The sequence below is a fragment of the Solea solea genome, chromosome 1, assembly GCF_958295425.1.
Source record: "Solea solea chromosome 1, fSolSol10.1, whole genome shotgun sequence".
Taxonomy (NCBI): domain Eukaryota; kingdom Metazoa; phylum Chordata; class Actinopteri; order Pleuronectiformes; family Soleidae; genus Solea; species Solea solea.
This window is the reverse complement of record NC_081134.1, coordinates 22,251,398-22,270,119: the sequence shown is the minus strand read 5'-3', so window position 1 is coordinate 22,270,119 and position 18,722 is coordinate 22,251,398. Positions and strand designations below refer to the sequence as shown.

Sequence of the window (18,722 nt, the reverse complement as noted above, 5' to 3'; positions counted from 1 at the left end):
CACCTTTGATGTGTCGAGTACAAATTGGTGCTTTTTTTATGTCGGTATGACAAACACGCTCAGACGAATTTGCTTATTTATGTGGGGTCCAAATCGCCAAAATGGTCGACAAAATTCCAAACGGGAAATTCGGTGAATCTCAGTTTTGCCTCTGTTTTCACCTTAGGGGGCGCTGCAGAGCCGGGTCCGGGAAAAGCGCAAGTGGACGATTTTTAACTGAGAAACAGAATGTGTAACGAGGCAGTGGAGCCTGTAGAGGGCGATGTGGAGAAGAGGGGGAGGAGTGTGTGTCTGTGTGTGTGTGTGTACTGTGGACTCTCGGTAAACACTACTAGTTAGTGATTAACTGCAGATTAAACTCAGTCATCGTCGTCGTCTCCGCAGCAGCGTCAGGTCTTCACGTGTAAGTACGACATCCGTCTCCAGTCTTGGTTTTTTTCTGACTCTCGCCTTTGTGACGCCGTCACAGGGTCACGACCTCGGGGCCTGGGTTCGCAGGGGTCAAAGGTTGTGAGGTTTCAGTGTGAGTTGAGTCTGTGATTTTCTCTCCTCTGTCTCGTGTCCTGATTTTAGTCACAACATTCACTGACGAGTCCACTTCAGTCCACTTCAGTGCCGAGGACAAGTCTGATTGGCCACAGCTGTGTGTGTGACATCATGTCTCGCCAACTTGTCTGCGTGTGCTTCGTTGCCGTCGCCCTGTGGTCAGCGTCTGTGCTCAGTGTGTCAGGTGGGTGTGGTCACGTGACGTCAGCATGACATAACACAACTCAGTTTCAAGATTTAGGGGCGGGGCTATGTGCGATCGCACGTCGTAATTAAGACTGCTCATGTTAAGTTTATCTCGATGAATTTCCATCATCGGGGGGAAAAAAATCTAATGCTAATGCTAATTCTCGTAAGATTTGAAAACGCTGACTCACCAACATACAGTCCTAGAGATTTATTATGAAGCATGTGATGTAAAACAATCTTAAATTTGTGACCATAGTAACATGTTTTTGTAACGTTTCATGAGGTCACACTTTAACTAGATGAAGGAGGAGTCTGGACAGTTGGCTCCGCCCCTTTACATGTATGAATCTAAATAAAATAAATACTGCAGTAATATTGAAACTAAAGAGAAACTTGTGACAACGTTACAAGAAGCTGGATTTCATTTCATTATGTGTTCATAATATGGATGAACACATGAATAAAACAGTATTCATGTGTGTGTGTTTGTGTGTCTGTGTGTGTGTGTCTGTCTGCGTGCGTGTGCGTGTGTGTGTGTGTGTCTCAGTCTTCTCAGATTCATCTCATGCTCACATGTTGCTTCGTTCTCGTCGAGCGAACTCATTCCTGGAGGAACTGAAACCTGCTTCCATGGAGCGTGAATGTGTGGAGGAGAAGTGTGACTTTGAAGAAGCCCAAGAGATTTTCCACACGAGAGAAGCCACAGTAAGAAAAGACACGTTGTCTTCTTTTTATAAGATCAATCTTAGCAGGAAGTAAGAATATCCTGAAGATCCACCAGGGGGTGATGCCTCTGAAAGTCTCTGGTCTTGATGAGGTTTGGTGAGATTTTATTACACATGTTTTGGTTTTTCTTTTTCTTCTTCTTCTTCTTCTTCTTCGTCTTTGTCTTGTCAGAGTAAAATCATTTATGTGTAAAGAACCTCATACAACACACTTGAAACATCCTGAACTGTCCCTTGAAAGCACTTTCTGCTCTGTTGATAGAAAAGTGTTGATGATAAGAGTCATTGCTGATGTTTGGACAAAGCTCACGTGTGTGTGTGTGTGTGTGTTTTCAGCTGGAGTTCTGGACAGTTTACACAGGTGAGAAACTCAAACACCAACATCGAAGTCACAGAAAAAAACCTTTAAAACGTTAAGTATCTTTGTGGAATTAACCTTCAAACATTAAGTGTCTTTGTGGAATTAACCTTTAAAACATTAGGTATCTTTGTGGAATTAACCTTCAAACATTAAGTATCTTTGTGGAATAAACCTTTAAAACATTAGGTATCTTTGTGGAATTAACCTTTAAACATTAAGTATCTTTGTGGAATTAACCTTTAAAACATTAAGTATCTTTGTGGAAATAACCTTTAAACATTAAGTATCTTTGTGGACTTAACCTTTAAAACATTAAGTATCTTTGTGGAATTAACCTTTAAACATTAAGTATCTTTGTGGAATTAACCTTTAAAACATAAGTATCTTTGTGGAATTAACCTTTAAACATTAAGTATCTTTGTGGAATTAACCTTTAAACATTAAGTATCTTTGTGGAATAAACCTTTAAAACATTAGGTATCTTTGTGGAATTAACCTTTAAACATTAGGTATCTTTGTGGAATTAACCTTTAAACATTAAGTATCTTTGTGGAATCAACCTTTAAAACATTAAGTATCTTTGTGGAATTAACCTTTAAACATTAAGTATCTTTGTGGAATTAACCTTTAAAACATTAAGTATCTTTGTGGAATTAACCTTTAAACATTAAGTATCTTTGTGGAATCAACCTTTAAAATATTAAGTATCTTAGTGGAATTAACCTTTAAACATTAAGTATCTTTGTGGAATCAACCTTTATAACATTAAGTATCTTTGTGGAATTAACCTTTAAACATTAAGTATCTTTGTGGAATCAACCTTTAAAACATTAAGTATCTTTGTGGAATTAACCTTTAAACATTAAGTATCTTTGTGGAATTAACCTTTAAACATTAAGTATCTTTGTGGAATCAACCTTTAAAATATTAAGTATCTTTGTGGAATTAACCTTTAAACATTAAGTATCTTTGTGGAATTAACCTTTAAACATTAAGTATCTTTGTGGAATCAACCTTTAAAACATTAAGTATCTTTGTGGAATTAACCTTTTAACATTAAGTATCTTTGTGGAATCAACCTTTAAAACATTAAGTATCTTTGTGGAATTAACCTTTAAACATTAAGTATCTTTGTGGAATCAACCTTTATAACATTAAGTATCTTTGTGGAATTAACCTTTAAACATTAAGTATCTTTGTGGAAGCAACCTTTAAAACATTAAGTATCTTTGTGGAATTAACCTTTAAACATTAAGTATCTTTGTGGAATCAACCTTTAAAACATTAAGTATCTTTGTGGAATTAACCTTTAAACATTAAGTATCTTTATGGAATCAACCTTTAAAACATTAAGTATCTTTGTGGAATCAACCTTTAAAACATTAAGTATCTTTGTGGAATCAACCTTTAAAACATTAAGTATCTTTGTGGAATCAACCTTTAAAACATTAAGTATCTTTGTGGAATCAACCTTTAAAAGTGGGAGGTTTGAGTAGAACTCTGTGCTTATAGGTGATTTTAAGAAAATCTACAAGTCATATGAAAATGAAAACAACACACAGGGTTAGACGACAACCACAGCATCGTGTTTATATAGAAACTGTGTGTGTAGGTTTAAACTGTAGCAGGAGAAGAGTTTGTTCAGAGATTTTTGCCACCCTAACAGCGCAATACACACTCATTATAAAATCTGAACACGTCCAAAAAAAAGTACAAAAGTCCAGGAAAATAATGACAAAAATCTTGTGGGGCTTGTGAGTCAGTGTCTCTCTCTTAAAGATTGATTCCACCCAAATCGGCAGCAAGAAGCAGGCTCGATCAAAACTGTTGTTGTTGTTGTTGTTGTTGTTATTGTTGACGTCACACGTGTGTTGACAGATGGGAACCAGTGTAACTCAAACATGTGTGTTCATGGATCCTGTGTGGATCTGTACCAGGCCTTCGCCTGCCGCTGTCACCATGGATACGAGGGCAGATACTGCAACCATGGTGAGTCTCCTGTTGTCAAAGCTGTCAACATTTCTGTCAAAGGTTATTGGTTTTGATATGAACGTTTGGTCTGTGTATGCAGGACCAGGCACTAAATTTAATCTGGATCTGATCCAGATTACAGATTTTTCCTCCGATTTCTTACATTTTAATCTGCTGCAGATTATTATCTGAATGTTTTGTGATGGGTAGATGATCACCCAAATATGTTCCCATTCAATTTTGGTAAGAATCCGCCCACTGATGACTTCACAAAAGTAATAAACTCTTCAAGAAATCCCCATTTCTTATTAAAGGGCCAAAGTGTAAAACAACTTTAATATCTCTGTCAAAACTCGTTCGATCTGAATGGAATTTTGTGTGTGTGTGTGTGTGGAATCAGACACTCAGACCATCACAACGGGTTTCATTTGGATTGGATACAGATAAATTGTGCCATGTTTACGTCAGATCGGTCTGTAGCACCGGACTCAGCGGATAGTTTGTTTGAGCTGTTGCTACCAGTGAAACTCTTGTGAATGTGTGAATGTTCAGTTGTCACAGCCACAAACTGCTCGGTGGATAACGGCGGCTGTGACCACGAGTGTGTGGACAGCAAGGACGGTGGGACGCGCAGCTGCAGCTGTGTCAGTGGATATAAACTCCACGACAACAGCAGGAATTGTCTCCCAAAAGGTGAGACAATCATTAATATGGATGTATATGTAGATATGTGTAAATATAAATACACATATAAATATAAATATAAATACCCCCCCCCCCCCAAGGTCCCTCGTCCTGTGGTCAGCTGCTGATTGGCCGGTCGTCTTACACCAAACAGATGGACGGTCTGCTGCCGTGGATGGTGGGAGGCGAGGTGGGGAAAAAAGGAGAGAGTCCCTGGCAGGTAACAAGACCGAATATTGAGATTTTATTAAGAGATCGCCCCCTAGTGTCTGACTACGGGAAAGTTCAATCTGGCACCTCCATGTTCAATGGTTTGTATGGAGCACAGCCACAAAGTCAGCACCGAATGTGCTGTGAGCGCCCCCCTACTGCTGAGAACCAGACTAAAATCTATGTTGATTTTCCAAACCAAACCAAACCTCATAGCTGGCGGGGACAGGAGCTGCTGGTCCTCTGGTGTGGTCACTTTGTGTCACTGAGTTAAGTCTAAATTAAATATTTTAAAAGCCGAATTCACTAAAATAAGACATTAGAACTTAGTGATGGAGGCAGCAGTGGATCAACAACTCCTGTGTGTGTGTGATGTTAAATCACTGATTTTCTCTATGAGGTTTGGTGTGGGAGAGTGAGTGGTTTACAAACTTCAGTTTCCCGTTAGAAAAGTCTGTCTCACAGTGAGATAAAGACGTGACTGTGTGATGCAGATGTCAGAAGGGGGCGCTCAAAGAGCAGTCAGCTAAGATTGTATGTGTGACTGTCTCATGTTTGGTGAGCAGGTGCTGTTACTGAACGCTCGGGGACTTTTTCACTGCGGCGGCGTCCTTATCAGTGAGAGCTGGGTCCTGACAGCGGCTCACTGCCTCGACACCAGCCTGAGGTTTAAAGTACGACTCGGTGAGTTTCCTGAAGGAAGGAAGGCGTGTCCTTAAAACACAGTCTGACGTGGTCTTAAAATGTCCATCACACCACAGACAGCATGTCCACCACAGACATCATGTCCACCACAGACAGCATGTCCACAGACAGCATGTCCTCCACAGACAGTATGTTTTGGGGCTCCCCTCTGGACTTGTGGCCCTTGATAGACCCTGTATTAATATAGTTGTTATTTACACCAAACCAGACACCTTTTAACCTTAGAGGGCTCTTAGACCACACATTTATTTTAAACTTTCATATTCAAAGTGAAGTGAGTTAAATTGAAAAAAATCATTAATTCATTCAATCATGTCATTTGTTTAAGTTATTTAATGTAAAAAAAAAAAACGACAGTCGATTGGGGGCCCCTTGTGGCCAGGAGACCCTTAGTTCGGCCCTAGTAGTTATCATGGTGTGGTGGGAATTTCGAGGGGCGGTAACAGAGACAATGAAAGACTGATATTTCTTTAACTACGGTGATGGAAAAGAAGAAGAAGAAGAGGCAGGATTTACTTTGTAGTGAACATTCACAGCCTGGGGAAACCATGTGATCTGTGTCCTCAGGTGACTACGAGCGTTTCAGAGACGAGGGCACTGAGGTCACGCTGAAGGTCATCAGGACCTTCAAACACCCAGACTACAACGTCAGGACAGTGGACAACGACATCGCCCTCTTGCGCCTGGAGACGCCCGCCCCGCTCTCCGAGTACATCGTCCCCGCTTGTCTGCCGGGACGTGACATGGCCGAGCGGGTGCTGCACCTCAACGGTACTGTCACCGTGGTGACGGGCTGGGGCAAAGAGGACCTGGACGAATCCAAGTTCAGCTCGGCACTGAACGTCATCAAGGTCCCGCTGGTCAGCCACAGCGTGTGCAGCCAGCACATGTCCAACAACATAAGTGACAACGTCCTCTGCGCCGGGATCCTGGGACAGAGGAAGGACGCGTGTGAGGGGGACAGCGGCGGACCCATGGTCACGCTGTACCGAGACACCTGGTTCCTGGTGGGTTTGGTCTCCTGGGGTGAAGGCTGTGGCAGGGAGGACAAGCTGGGCATCTACACCAAGGTGTCCAACTACAACACGTGGATCCAGAAAGTGCGGGACGACTGGGACAATGGTCACTTCTCTCAAAAGCCACCAAACCCTTAATCCACCGCCATCCCAAACCCACAATCCAGTGTGGTCTGTAAAACCTGGTCCTAAACACAGCAGAGACGTCACGTGACACACTTTGTGAAATAAACTTGTTCTGTCTCTACAAGCTTTGGTGCTTTTTTATACCTGTGTGTTGTGTGTGTGTGTGTCTTCGTGAGTGTGTATGGGTGTGTCTGTGTGTTTGTGTCCTCATAATTCCAGAAATATATATTGATATAATTATTTATTAATAATACTCCCTGCACTTTTTATGACATTTTCAAACAGTGGTCTTATAAACAATGATGTGTATCCGTGTGTGTCGACCAGTGGCCTCTAGAGGAGAGATGTGTTACTGCATGGTTATACACCACGTGCCAAATTACACACAACTTAGTGTCATATATGTCATTTCCAGGATGGAAGCGACAAGCCAGAGTTAAGTAAGTCCTTTTTGTATGTAAGCTTGTGTCATGTTCTGTTATCCATGTCATTTTATTGTGAAATTCCCCTCTTATTTTGAAGTTGTTTTTGTCCCTCGTCTGCGTGCGCTTTACTTTTCCCTTCCGTGATTACCCGATCTGTTTCACGTGTGTCTTGTTTGTCTTAGCTGTTTGTCTTGGTATATATATAACCGCTCCCATTTCCTGTGTCTGGTTGTGAGTTTGTCTTCGTCCGTCACCAAGTTAACTCGTTTGTTGAGCTCTCCTCTTCGTCCCGTGCTGTAATTTTGTGCAGTGGATTTGTCTGCACGTGTGTGCTTCAGTGACTCTGTCAAAACTCTCAGTGGATTTATCTGCACTCTGTGTCCAGTCTCACGTTGATCCCACACCTGCATTTTTACACATAATTGAGGATCTTTGTTCCTGTACGCCTGCACTGTTTTCCCGTGTGTGAATAAAGACTGTTTTTTACCACCGTACTGCATCAGTACTGTTCGTTATAGAACAAACTCACCACCATCATGGACCCAGCGGACGGTGGGAAGAAGGAGGCCGTCTTTTCACGGCAAGAGGAGCGCATCACACAGAACACCACTCACCTGGAGATGGAACAGATGGACATCACCCCACGCTTCACAGCCTGTTCCTGCTCCTCCGCCTCCTGTTGCCACCGCACCCGCTACATCCACGCTTCAGCTCGCCCACCCCGGACATTTTTCCGGTGACTCAGGTAACTGTGTTTCTCACCAAGTGTCGCCTTCAATTTAAATTGAACTCTGCCGCTTTTCCCACGGACTGGGCTAAAGTGGCGTATATCATCTCCCACTCAAAGACAGAGCTGAAGCATGGGCCATTGCCGAATGGGACAAACAGTCCAGCATATGCCATTCGGTCAGGTCGGTCGGACACATCTCTCCTCCACCTAACGCAATCAGTGCTTGTTTCGGGGGTCTTTGTCTGTACTGGGAGTAAGGGGCACTAGAGAGCGGACTGTCCAGTAAAAGGCAGAGCTCACCAGTAAAGAGAGCACTGGTGAGCCACACCATCGTCGCCAAAAGTCTCTCCTGTCCAGAGTTCAGGGCACTTGTCTCTACTTCTCACGTTCGGCGTACTGTCCACGCCCTCATCGACTCTGGAGCCGACACCAACTTCCTCTCCGAGTCCCTGGCACAGGAGCTTGGCGCCCAGCTGCATCCACTGTCTCCACCACTGAAGGCGCATGCCCTGGATGGTAGCACCATCGAGAGTGTCAGCCACCGAACGGTACCGGTTCTCCTGACTTTTCCCGATTGCATAAGGAACACATCCAGCTTCATGTCCTTAAAGATTCCATCATTATCTCATCCTGGGGCATGCCTGGCTCCAACATCACAACCCCGTCATTAACTGGTCAAGTACCTCTATAACTAGCTGGGGGAAGGGCTGCAACCATTGTCCCTATGACTGCACGATAGAGCTTCATCCCAGTTCCGTTCCTCCCCGTGGTTGTCTGTTTTCACTTTCTCAACCCGAAACCATCGCCATGAACAAGTACATTCAGGAATCCTTAAAATCTGGTATTATTCGTCCTTCTTCCTCACCGGCCGGTGCCGGTTTCTTTTTTGTGGGGAAGAAGGATGGCTCCCTGCGTCCCTGCATTGATTATCGCACTCTCAATAATCTCACTATCAAGAACCGTTACCCACTTCCGTTAATGTCATCCGCTGTTGAACTCCTCAAAGGAGCCATTATCTTCACCAAGCTCGAGCTCTGTAACGCCTATCACTTAGTTTGTATCAGGGCGGCGGAAGAATGGAAGACTGCCTTTAACACTCCGTCGGGGCATTACAAATATCTGGTGATGCCGTTTGGGCTCACCAATACCCCGGCTGTCTTCAAGTCGTTCTTAAACGACGTCCTCCGTGATATGCTTAATGTCTTCGTCTTTGTGTATCTCGACGACATTCTCATCTTTTCCCCTGATGAGACCACCCACATCAACCATGTCAGCCAGGTGCTGGAGAGGTTGTTGCAGCACCACCTGTATGTGAAGGCAGAGAAATGCGATTTTCACGACCGCTCAATTTCCTTCTTGGGATTCAACATTTCACCCGGAGAGATCCGGTATGGATCCTGAGAAGGTCCGGGCGGTGCGTGAATGGCCAGTTCTGGACTCCAGGAAGGCACTTCAGCATTTCCTGGAGTTTGCGAATTTCTACCGGATGTTCATTCACAATTTCCGTTCTGTCTCTGCCCCAATACATTCCCTCAGCCCTTCCAATGGAACCATGACTCGGACCGTGCCTTCATGGAGCTTAAGCACCGGTTCACCACTGCACCCATCCTCCATCACCCCGATCCTCACTGTCAATTTGTGGTGGAAGTAGACACCTCAGACTCTGGGGTGTGGGCCATCCAGTCTCAGAGGGCGGGTTCAGACCAGAAACTCCACCCCTGTGCCTTCTATTCCAGGAAGCTGTCTCGGGCTGAGAGGAATTACAGTGTGGGGGACAGAGAGCTGTTGGCCATTACATGTTACATTACATGTCATTTAGCAGACGCTTTTATCCAAAGTGACTTACAATAAGTGCATTTAGACATTTGGGTAATAACAAGTGCTAGAAGGGAGTAAGTGCTTCAAGTAAGCCAAACTATTAAGTGCTAGTCATAAGTGCGATGTATAATTATTATTTTTTTTTCTTCTTTTTTTCTTGTTTTCGTCGTCTTAGTCGAGGTAGAGTCGAAAGAAATGTGTTTTTAGTCGGCGGTGGAAGATATGGAGGCTTTCTGCTGTCCGGATGTCAGGGGGGGCTCGCTCCACCATTTGGGAGCTAGGACAGCGAACAGTCTCGAGTTCTGTGAATGCCTCTGCGATCATCTCAGTGAGGGGGCAGCAAGCCGGTTTGATGATGCAGAGTGGAGTGGACAGGCTGGGGTGTAGGTTTTGATCATGTCCTGGATGTAGGCTGGACTGGATCCGTTTGTAGCATGGAACGCATGCACTAGAGTGGAGGAGTGGTGTAGTGTGAGAGAACTTTGGTAAGTTGAGGACCAGTCGAGCTGCTGGTCCTTTTTCTCTTTGTTTCTAACTGTTTATTGTATGATAGTGTAGTGTAGAGTGTGTGTGTGTGTGTGTGTGTGTGTAGTCAGCTGTCTCTGTCTCTGAGACACGGAGTGGGGCTGGTGCTGCAGCCAAACACCACGGTGGAGCAGGTATTGTTGGCGGAAGGAGAGCACACGGGAACATCTCATACGCGTCCCGCATGAACAAAAGCCGTTGTTGTGTTTTTGAAAGAGGCATCTTTTGTTCCTCCGCTAACAGAGAGCGGGTTATTCATAAATGAGGAGTTCGTACAGGTCTCTCCTCTGGCAGTTCCTTCTACCCGGGTCACTGTGTCCGGGGTTCCCCCGTTTATCCCCAATGTGGCACTGACACAAGAACTGAGGCGCTTCGTGAGGATGGTGAGTGGATTCCGGTCTGTGATACAGGAAAATTTATACCTCTGCCGCCACCCTTCAGAGAGTGGTGGGCTTAGACCTGGGCTTAGACAACAGTGGGCTTAAACAGTATCATAGTGCATGGGTTAGTAACATTGAACAATGTTAGAAATTATATAAAATAGACAGAACACACTTGACAAGACAAAACATAAACAACATTAGACTGACATTAGTGTGTTAGTAACAGGTTAATAACATTCATTTTTATTTAGCATACACAGAATTATTTAGCATACACAGAACGTTGTTAACAACCACATCAAGAGAGTGTGTCGGAGCTTACAACAGCTAAAGCAGTTAAGTTTAATTTATCTTAGTGTGTGTGTGTGATCGCGCATATCAGGGGGGGCGCCGCTCTGGTGCTGACCTAGTGTCTCACCTGTCTGTCTCGTCTCCTGTCATTTTCATGTTTTATTGTTGTTTTAAGTGATCGAGCCCGCATTCTCTTTGTGGCAAAATGAAGGTCAGAGAGAGAGGGAGAAAAAAAAGAGAGAAAGAGAGCGAGAGGGAGAGAGAGCGAGGTGGACAACAGTATAATGCATGGGTTAGTAACATTGAATAGAAATTATATAAAATTGACAGGACATACATGATAAGACAGAACATAGACAACTTTAGAACATTAGTGTGTTAGTAACAAGTTAATAACATTAAACAGTTGAAATTATTTAGTGTATACAGAACATACTTGGCAAGACAAAACATAGACAACGATAGATTGATATTCAGGTACAGGACCCGAGGAAGACGGCGGCAACAAGACCACGGACAGAGGCCGAGCCACCCCACACCCAGGCAGGCCGCAGAGGCCCAGGATCCCCGCACCCAGAGCCCACCAGCGCCCACGTAGGGCCACCAGCCAAGGGGGCCCCCAGAGACAGAAGAGAGGCAGACCCCTGAGCCAGATTCCCCAGGTAGAGGCGGGGCCAGTGGTCCAATGACCTGCCGCGCCCAACCCAGCGGTGCCCCGGAGAGGGGTCCCCCAACATCCAGGAGCATCTGCGCCCACCGACGACCCCCGCCGGGTAAGCAGACCGCACTTTAAGTCAGCATCACTGCTAGAGTTCTACTCTGCTCTCAAGGAGGAGAACTTTCCAAACATGAGATTGAGGAACGACCCCATTGGGGGAGACATGCTCAGAAGATGTTGGTTCTCTTTGGATCCACCTACATATGTGAACAGACATTCTCAGTCATGAAGTTTACCAAATCCAGGTACAGATCCTCTCTCACTGATGAACATCTGTCAGCTGTGCTTCGCATCTCCACCTCAGACATTCAACATGACTTCGATGGACTTGTTAAAGCTCAACAGAGACTGGATTTCTCACACTGAATGAAAAAAAAAGAACTGAAGAACACTAAAATGTGGGAATATAACAAGTGAAATGGGACCCTTGATCTTTTTTTTTTTTGCACAGTTCTGAAAATATAGGCATGTAAAGTCAAAAAGGCTACAAAACTGGGACACTTTTCCTTACACAGTTACACAGTTCAGTGACATGTCTTGTTTATTTTGGCTACAAAGATGATGTGATGTCTTTAGAAAGCTAAGAAAATCCTTGTTTCAATAGTATATGAAACTCAAAATGCCCTTTGTTATTAATGTGACTGAAAATGAGTCAAATGTTTCTCATTTTGTTTATCATTTTGGAAATTCTATTGCCAAATAATAACATACACTCTTACCAGCGGTCAAAACAATGCCATTTACTGCTTTTTATATAGAAATAAAATGTATATTATGCATAATTTAGTTCGGCATTTTGGCCCGGCCCTCCAAAATATTTTCAGTTGCTCATTTGGCCCCCTGGGAAAAATAATTGCCCACCCCTGGTGTAGATGTATCACCCGCGGTGGGGGGCGTGGGGGTGGGGAAGAGTGCCCCCCCAAGTAGGGTGGCAGCTTCCTGACTGGCAGGGCCATATGCCCGAATCCGCAGCAGGGGGGCACAGCAGCATGCACCGCCCCGCCACCCCGGAGGGCAGATCCCAGGGGGGATCCCCCCCCCCACCTGCAGCACGGTGCCAGCCCAGCCAGAGCCCAGTTTGTGCAGATATTTGATTGTGAGAACCCCATTCTGAACATCCTTTGTCCTGTGTAGTGTATTCTGTGTAAGATTTTGTATTGTATTAGTTGTAGGTCTGGATTTTTTATCATTTTGAATGTGTTAGATGATATTTGTAACCAGAAATTTTCATCTAGGCTGATGGATAGGTCTGCCTCCCATTTTGTGGTTGGCAAAGAGATTGTACAATCGTTTTTGACTCTGTAACACAATAGTGTGTGTGTTTTAGACACCATTTTGGGAGACATAAGGTTTAGAAATTGTTTGACCATTGGAGGTATTTCTAGATCTGGAGGTAGTTCTAGATTTACTGGTTTTAAACCTCGTCTGGATTACAGATTTTATTTGTAGATAATCAAAGGACGTATTGCTGTTAATGCCATATTGTTCCACTAAGTTCTGAAATGGAATGAATTTGTTATCTTGGATAATTTGTTCCAGGTGCCTTATATCTTTTTCTTGCCATGATTTGAGTTTTAGTGTTGTTTTATTCCGTAGTATGTCTGGATTATTCCAGATTGGGGTAAATGTACATGGGATATGCGAGGACCCAGTGAGTTTGATGAATTCCCACCAGGCTGACAGGGAGGTATTTATATTTATGCTTTTAAAGCACTGATGCCGTTTGATGGTTTTGCTTATAAATGGTAGATCGGAGATTTTAATTTCTTTACAGAGTGTTTCTTCGACCACCATAGGCTTTTGCTTTTTGGAGTGTTTTTAAACTGATGCGTGCTGGTTTGTTTTTCCAGAGGAATTTAGTGGTGGCAGAGTCTAATGATTTAAACCAGAATGGTGAGGGTTTAGTTTGGATCATTGAGAAGAGGTAATTGATTTTTGGTAAGATCATCATTTTTATGGTGGTAACTCTTCCCATAAGTGATATAGGTAAGGAATTCCATCGTAGGAGGTCATCCTCTATTGATTTAAGTAGTGGAGTATATTTAAATTGTGCTAGATCTGACAGCCTGGAGGAAAAATTTACACCCAAATATCTAATGTTTCCAGATTTCAGAGGACTGGATGGTGATGATTTGAAGTCATGGTTGATTGGTACGATGATCGATTTTGCCCAGTTTATCGAGTAATCTGATATGGCTGAAAATGTATTAAGAAGTGCAATAGTCTCGGAAAGAGAGCTTTGTGAGTGTTGGAGGAAAAGTAATACATCATCAGCATAGAGGCTTATTTTGTGATGTAGTTTTGTTGTTTGAATACCTTTGATATTTTTTGTGCGAATAGCCGCTGCGAGTGGTTCAATAAAGATGGCATATAGTGATGAAGAGAGTGGACTGCCTTGTCTGGTGCCTCTCTGGAGAGTGAAGCTTGGAGAAGTTTGATCATTTGTTCTGACAGAGGCACTGGGTGAACTGTATAAAATTTTGATCCAGGAGATGAAGTTTTCTCCAAATCCAAATTTTTCTATTGTGGCAAAATGGAATTTACACTTTACTCTATCAAATGCTTTTTCTGCATCTAGTGAAATCACTGCTGCTCCAAATGTATTGTGCAGTAGTCGATTATATTTACTAATCTGCGTGTATTATTAGTTGAATGTCTATCCTTAATGAATCCTGTCTGGTCTGGGTGGATTATGGAGGGGGAGATTTTTTCCAGTCTCCTTGCTAAGGCTTTGGAGATGATTTTAAGATCTGCGTTTATGAGTGAGATGGGGCGATAGCTGGATGGGAGTGACGGGTCTTTTTTTAGGTTTGAGGTGAAGACAGATATGTGCTGTATTTATGTGTGTGGGGAGAGTGTTACTTTCCTTGATTTTTATTATCATTTTATAGAATGTTGGTGCTAGTATGGACCAGAATGTTTTGTAGAATTCCACTGGGAATCCGTCTGGTCCTGGGGCTTTCCTGTTTGGCATATGGTGTAGGGCCTCATTTAGTTCAGCTATTGTGATATGGGACTCCATAGAATTAACCTGTTCGTTATTAAGTTTTGGTAGATCTATGGAGTTTAAAAATGTGTTTATGTCTGTACTTGATGAGTTATTGTTTGATGAGTATAAGTTTTTATAGAAATCTCTAAAAAATATTTATTTCTTCCGGTGCATGGGTTAGTCTGAGTCTTTTATGGAGTGGATAGTTGTTTTTTCTTTGTTTAATTTAAATTGGTTAGGTAGGTATTTACTGGATTTATTGTTATGTTCAAAGTTTTCCAAGCGTAATCTCTCCAGTTGGAACTGCGTTTTTCTTTCTATTATTTTGTTTAATTCAAGTTTTAATGTTCTTACATTATTCAGCAAGTTCTCATCTTGAGATGCAGTATAGGCAGTCTTTAATGTTTTTATTTTATGTTGTAGTTCTAATTCCAGTAGGTTTTCTTTCTTCTTTTTAAATGAGGAGTATGAGATTATTCTACCCCTCATAACTGCTTTTGCTGCTTCCCAGAGGACACCTGGTGGTGTTCCTGGCAGGTTATTTGTTTCTAGAAATATTAAACACTCTTTTTCAAAGCATTTAATGAAATTTGGATCATCTAGTAATGATGTATTAAATCTCCAGTTTCTGATTGGTGGTGTGATGGCCTTATTAGTTATCTTTAGGGAAACTGGTGCATGGTCACTAATGGTGATAGGGTGAATCAAAGTGTCTGTGATGTCTGATAGAATTGAGCTGTTGGTGAGAAAGAAGTAAATTCTAGAGTAGGAGTTGTGTTCAGGTGAGAAGAAGGTATATTCTTTATCAGCTGGATGACAGGAGCGCCAAGCATCACAAAGACCATCATCACTCATGTATTGTTTAAGTGTTTCTGTTGATTGCCAGTTCCGTGTTGTTCCTGCCTTACTGAGCCTATCAAGTTCTGGGTTGAGTGCCATGTTGAAGTCCCCTCCTATTATCAGTGTTGTGTCTAAGTGAGTGGACAGTGAGGAGAAGAAAGTGTGAAAAAAGGAGGGGTCGTCGACATTTGGACCATATATGTTAGATATACAGAAGTCTGTATTATTGATTATTAAGTGAAGTATTATTAATCTACCTTCTGGGTCTATCATAGTGTTTTTATGTGTGAAGTTTAATTTTCTATTGATCATGATGGCGACTCCTCTGTCTAGAGTTGTAGCTTGCTGTGTATATGTGATGAGGTGAGCTGGCAATCTGACTTATCTAGGTGAGTCTCTTGTAGTAAGACAATGTCTGCTTGGAGACTATTTAGGTGGTTGAGGACTTTATGTTTTTTATGCTTCGAGCCGATTCCACACATACCAAGTGACAAGTGTATTTGTCTTATTAACCATATCTACTTATCTAGTATAGCCTGTGTGTGTTCTCTGTGTGCAGATGTGCAAGTGCTGATGCCTAGTATAGAGTGTTTGTGCTATGTGTGAGTGCTGTTGTCTAGGATAGGGTATGTGTGTGCATGTATGCGTGTGTGCCTGTCTGACAGCCTATGTGCAAGACTACAGCCTGTATGTGGATGTGTGTGTATGTGTCTACGTGCTTGTGACGTGTTCGTGTGTGTATTATATGCGTGTGTGCGCGTCTGTCTATCTGATAACCTGCGATACTGCAGCATGGATGTATGTATGTGCGTGAGTTTATGCATTCGGCATGTGTGTTTGTGTGTGTGTGTGAGAGAGAGTGCATGCGTTTGTGCCGTTATATGCAGGGACCTTGTTTTGATGTGGTTATTAATTACAGGATACATGTTGTAAATAATGACATGATATCTTCTAGAAAAACATAAAAACATAAACATGAAAAACACATAGAGGAATATAATGACAGAAATAACCAACCAAACAAAAAGGCAGAGTTTTAATGATTAAAGCTGAATTGGAGGGTGTCACTTTTAATTTTATTGATGTATACGCACCAAACCAGGGCTCTGAGCAGGGAGAAGTTTTTAAAACACTCCAAGAAGAATTATCCAAACTTGACAACAGAGAGTGTCTTATTTTAGGAGGAGACTGGAACTGTTGTACAGATTTTACTTTGGACAGAAAAGGAGAGCAGACACATTTCCAGTCGTCCTCTTTTTCTCAGCTTTTAAAGAAAAGTCATGTGGTGGACGTGTGGAGGATGAAACACCCTGACGTAAAACAGTACACGTGGGTAAAGATGTAAGATGGTAGAATCAGTGCTGCTCGTTTAGACAGATTTTATCTTTCTGATGTTTTTACTGCACAGGTTTGTAACTGTCAGATCTTCCCTGCGGTTTTTACAGACCGTCACTTAGTTTTAATGGAGCTGGTTTTATCTCACATGCTGAAATCCAACGCCTTTTGGCATTTTAATCTTAAATTGTTACAGGATTGTTACAGTGGTGGGAGGTAGGAAAGGCCCAAATCAGGGTCTACTGTCAGCAGTACTCTGCCTACTCCACTGTCAGAATCCAGAAAAAAGAAGATCTGGGACATGGAAAGTGTCTCGGTCTCACACAGTGACTCCCAGAACATTTTAATAAAAGAAAAAAGAAAACAGCCGAGCTCTCTTAAATGAGAGAGCTAAAGGAGCTCTTGTCCGAGCTCGTTTTATTAAACTCAAGCATGCAGTGGACTTTTACACAGACCTGTTCAGGGCGGACAGCTGTGATGAGGCGTCTGCTGCAGAGCTTCTTCATGACCTTCCTCGGTTCAGTGTGGGAGACCAGGAAGTGCTCGACTGTGACATCAGCTTAGAGGAGGTAACCACTGCGTTCCATAAGGCATCAGGGAAATCTCCAGGAGTGGACGGTTTACCTGCTGACTTTTTTAAATACTTCTGGAATATTCTGGGACAGGATTTATTAGACGTTTTTAAAGAGTCTTTTAAAAAAGGGACACTTCCCGCTTCCTGTCGGCGTGTGGTCCTCTTACTGCTCCCCAAAAAAGGAGACTTGAATCTTTTAAAGAACTGGAGGCCGGTGGCTCTTTTATGCTCGGACTATAACATTTTATCAAAGGTTTTATCAAACAGACTGAAAACATGCCTGGAGGTTTTAATCGGTGCAGAACAGTCTTACTGTGTCCCGGACAGATCCATGCTGGACAATCTGTTTTTAATGAGAGATGTTTTTATGACGTTTTCACAGTCCACAATCTGTGGACTGTGCGGGCTGAAGGCTGGTGTGGGCCTCTTCTGCGTAGGCTGAGGAGCAGGCTGGGGGGTTTGGTTCTGGCCGAGCTGGGCCAGAGTCCTCCAGTTGTTGTGTCGGCCTATGCGGATGATATTAATGTATTCATTCAAGACCAGAGGGATGTTCAGGAACTGGAAGAAAGCCTGTTATATGGAAGAGCGTCTTCTGCCAAAGTGAACTGGGGGAAAAGTGGGGCCTGTTTGCTTGGTCGCTGGGACCCTGGTCTTCCAGGGAATCTCTAGTGGGGGCGGGAGGGCATCAGGGTTTGGGGGTCCATTTAGGCAGTGAAGAAGTGCAGAGACAGAACTGGGTGGGAGTGCTGGACAAGGTTGAAGCTAAGTTGTCTAAATGGAAATGGCTGCTCTCTCAGTTGTCATACAGAGACAGAGCTCTGATAGTTAACAACCTGGTTGCCTCAGGACTAAGTTTGTGGAGGCTGGAATTGTAAAACTGGGTCATCTCGCCAAAGCCTCCATACATGAACTCTGCGAGATCACGGACATCAAGTCTTCCAGAGTTCTGCAGAAGATTGTGGAGGACGTCTGGCAGTGTCTGTCTGTGCCTCTCAGAGCTTTCACAAAGAACCGTACACTGACTGACCAATGGGATGATGACTGTGAGTACGGTTTCCCCTCCCTGTCTTTCAGTTCTGCTGTGGACAGGTGGACAGAACAGCGTGGGCTGCTTCTGTCTCTGAAAACAGAAAACACACCAGCACACCAGCACAGATAGAGTCACAGGAGCTTTCAGCTCCTGTGACTCTATCTGAGCTGTGTGAAAGTTCTGAACCTGCGCTCTTTGACTGGTGCTCAGGAGTCCAGGTAGACCCTGTTGTTTTCTGCAGGCACTGTCTCTGAAGGTAACTGGAGGCTCCTGTATAAGCCTCCCGTTGAGAAGCGGGTGGGTGACCTCCAGTGGAGGATCATACATGGAGCAATAGCTACAAACAGACACATAGCTCACCTTGATCTAAACACTGGGGAGGGATGTCCTTTCTGCCAGGGGGAGACCTGAGAACATCTGGTGCTGCTCTGTCCTCGTCTGGAGAATTTGTTTAAGCTTTTTCATGAGTGCCTGGAGCCTCTGGGTGTGTTTTTTTCCTCCTCTCTTTGTCTTTGGCCCTAAATACAGAGC

At 43.4% G+C, this 18,722-nt stretch overlaps 1 protein-coding gene across 1 annotated transcript; it reads left to right on the top strand.

The window, feature by feature from the left end:
- Positions 1–328: 328 nt before the first annotated feature.
- proca (protein C (inactivator of coagulation factors Va and VIIIa), a) lies at positions 329–6,657 on the top strand. The gene is made up of 9 exons (XM_058627401.1): positions 329–403; positions 574–730; positions 1,283–1,440; positions 1,797–1,821; positions 3,700–3,810; positions 4,345–4,485; positions 4,578–4,696; positions 5,253–5,370; positions 5,959–6,657. Exons 2-9 carry the CDS (start codon positions 658–660, stop codon positions 6,543–6,545), a joined length of 1,332 nt encoding a protein of 443 aa, XP_058483384.1. The 5' UTR covers positions 329–403; positions 574–657; the 3' UTR covers positions 6,546–6,657.
- The last annotated feature ends 12,065 nt before the right edge of the window (positions 6,658–18,722 follow it).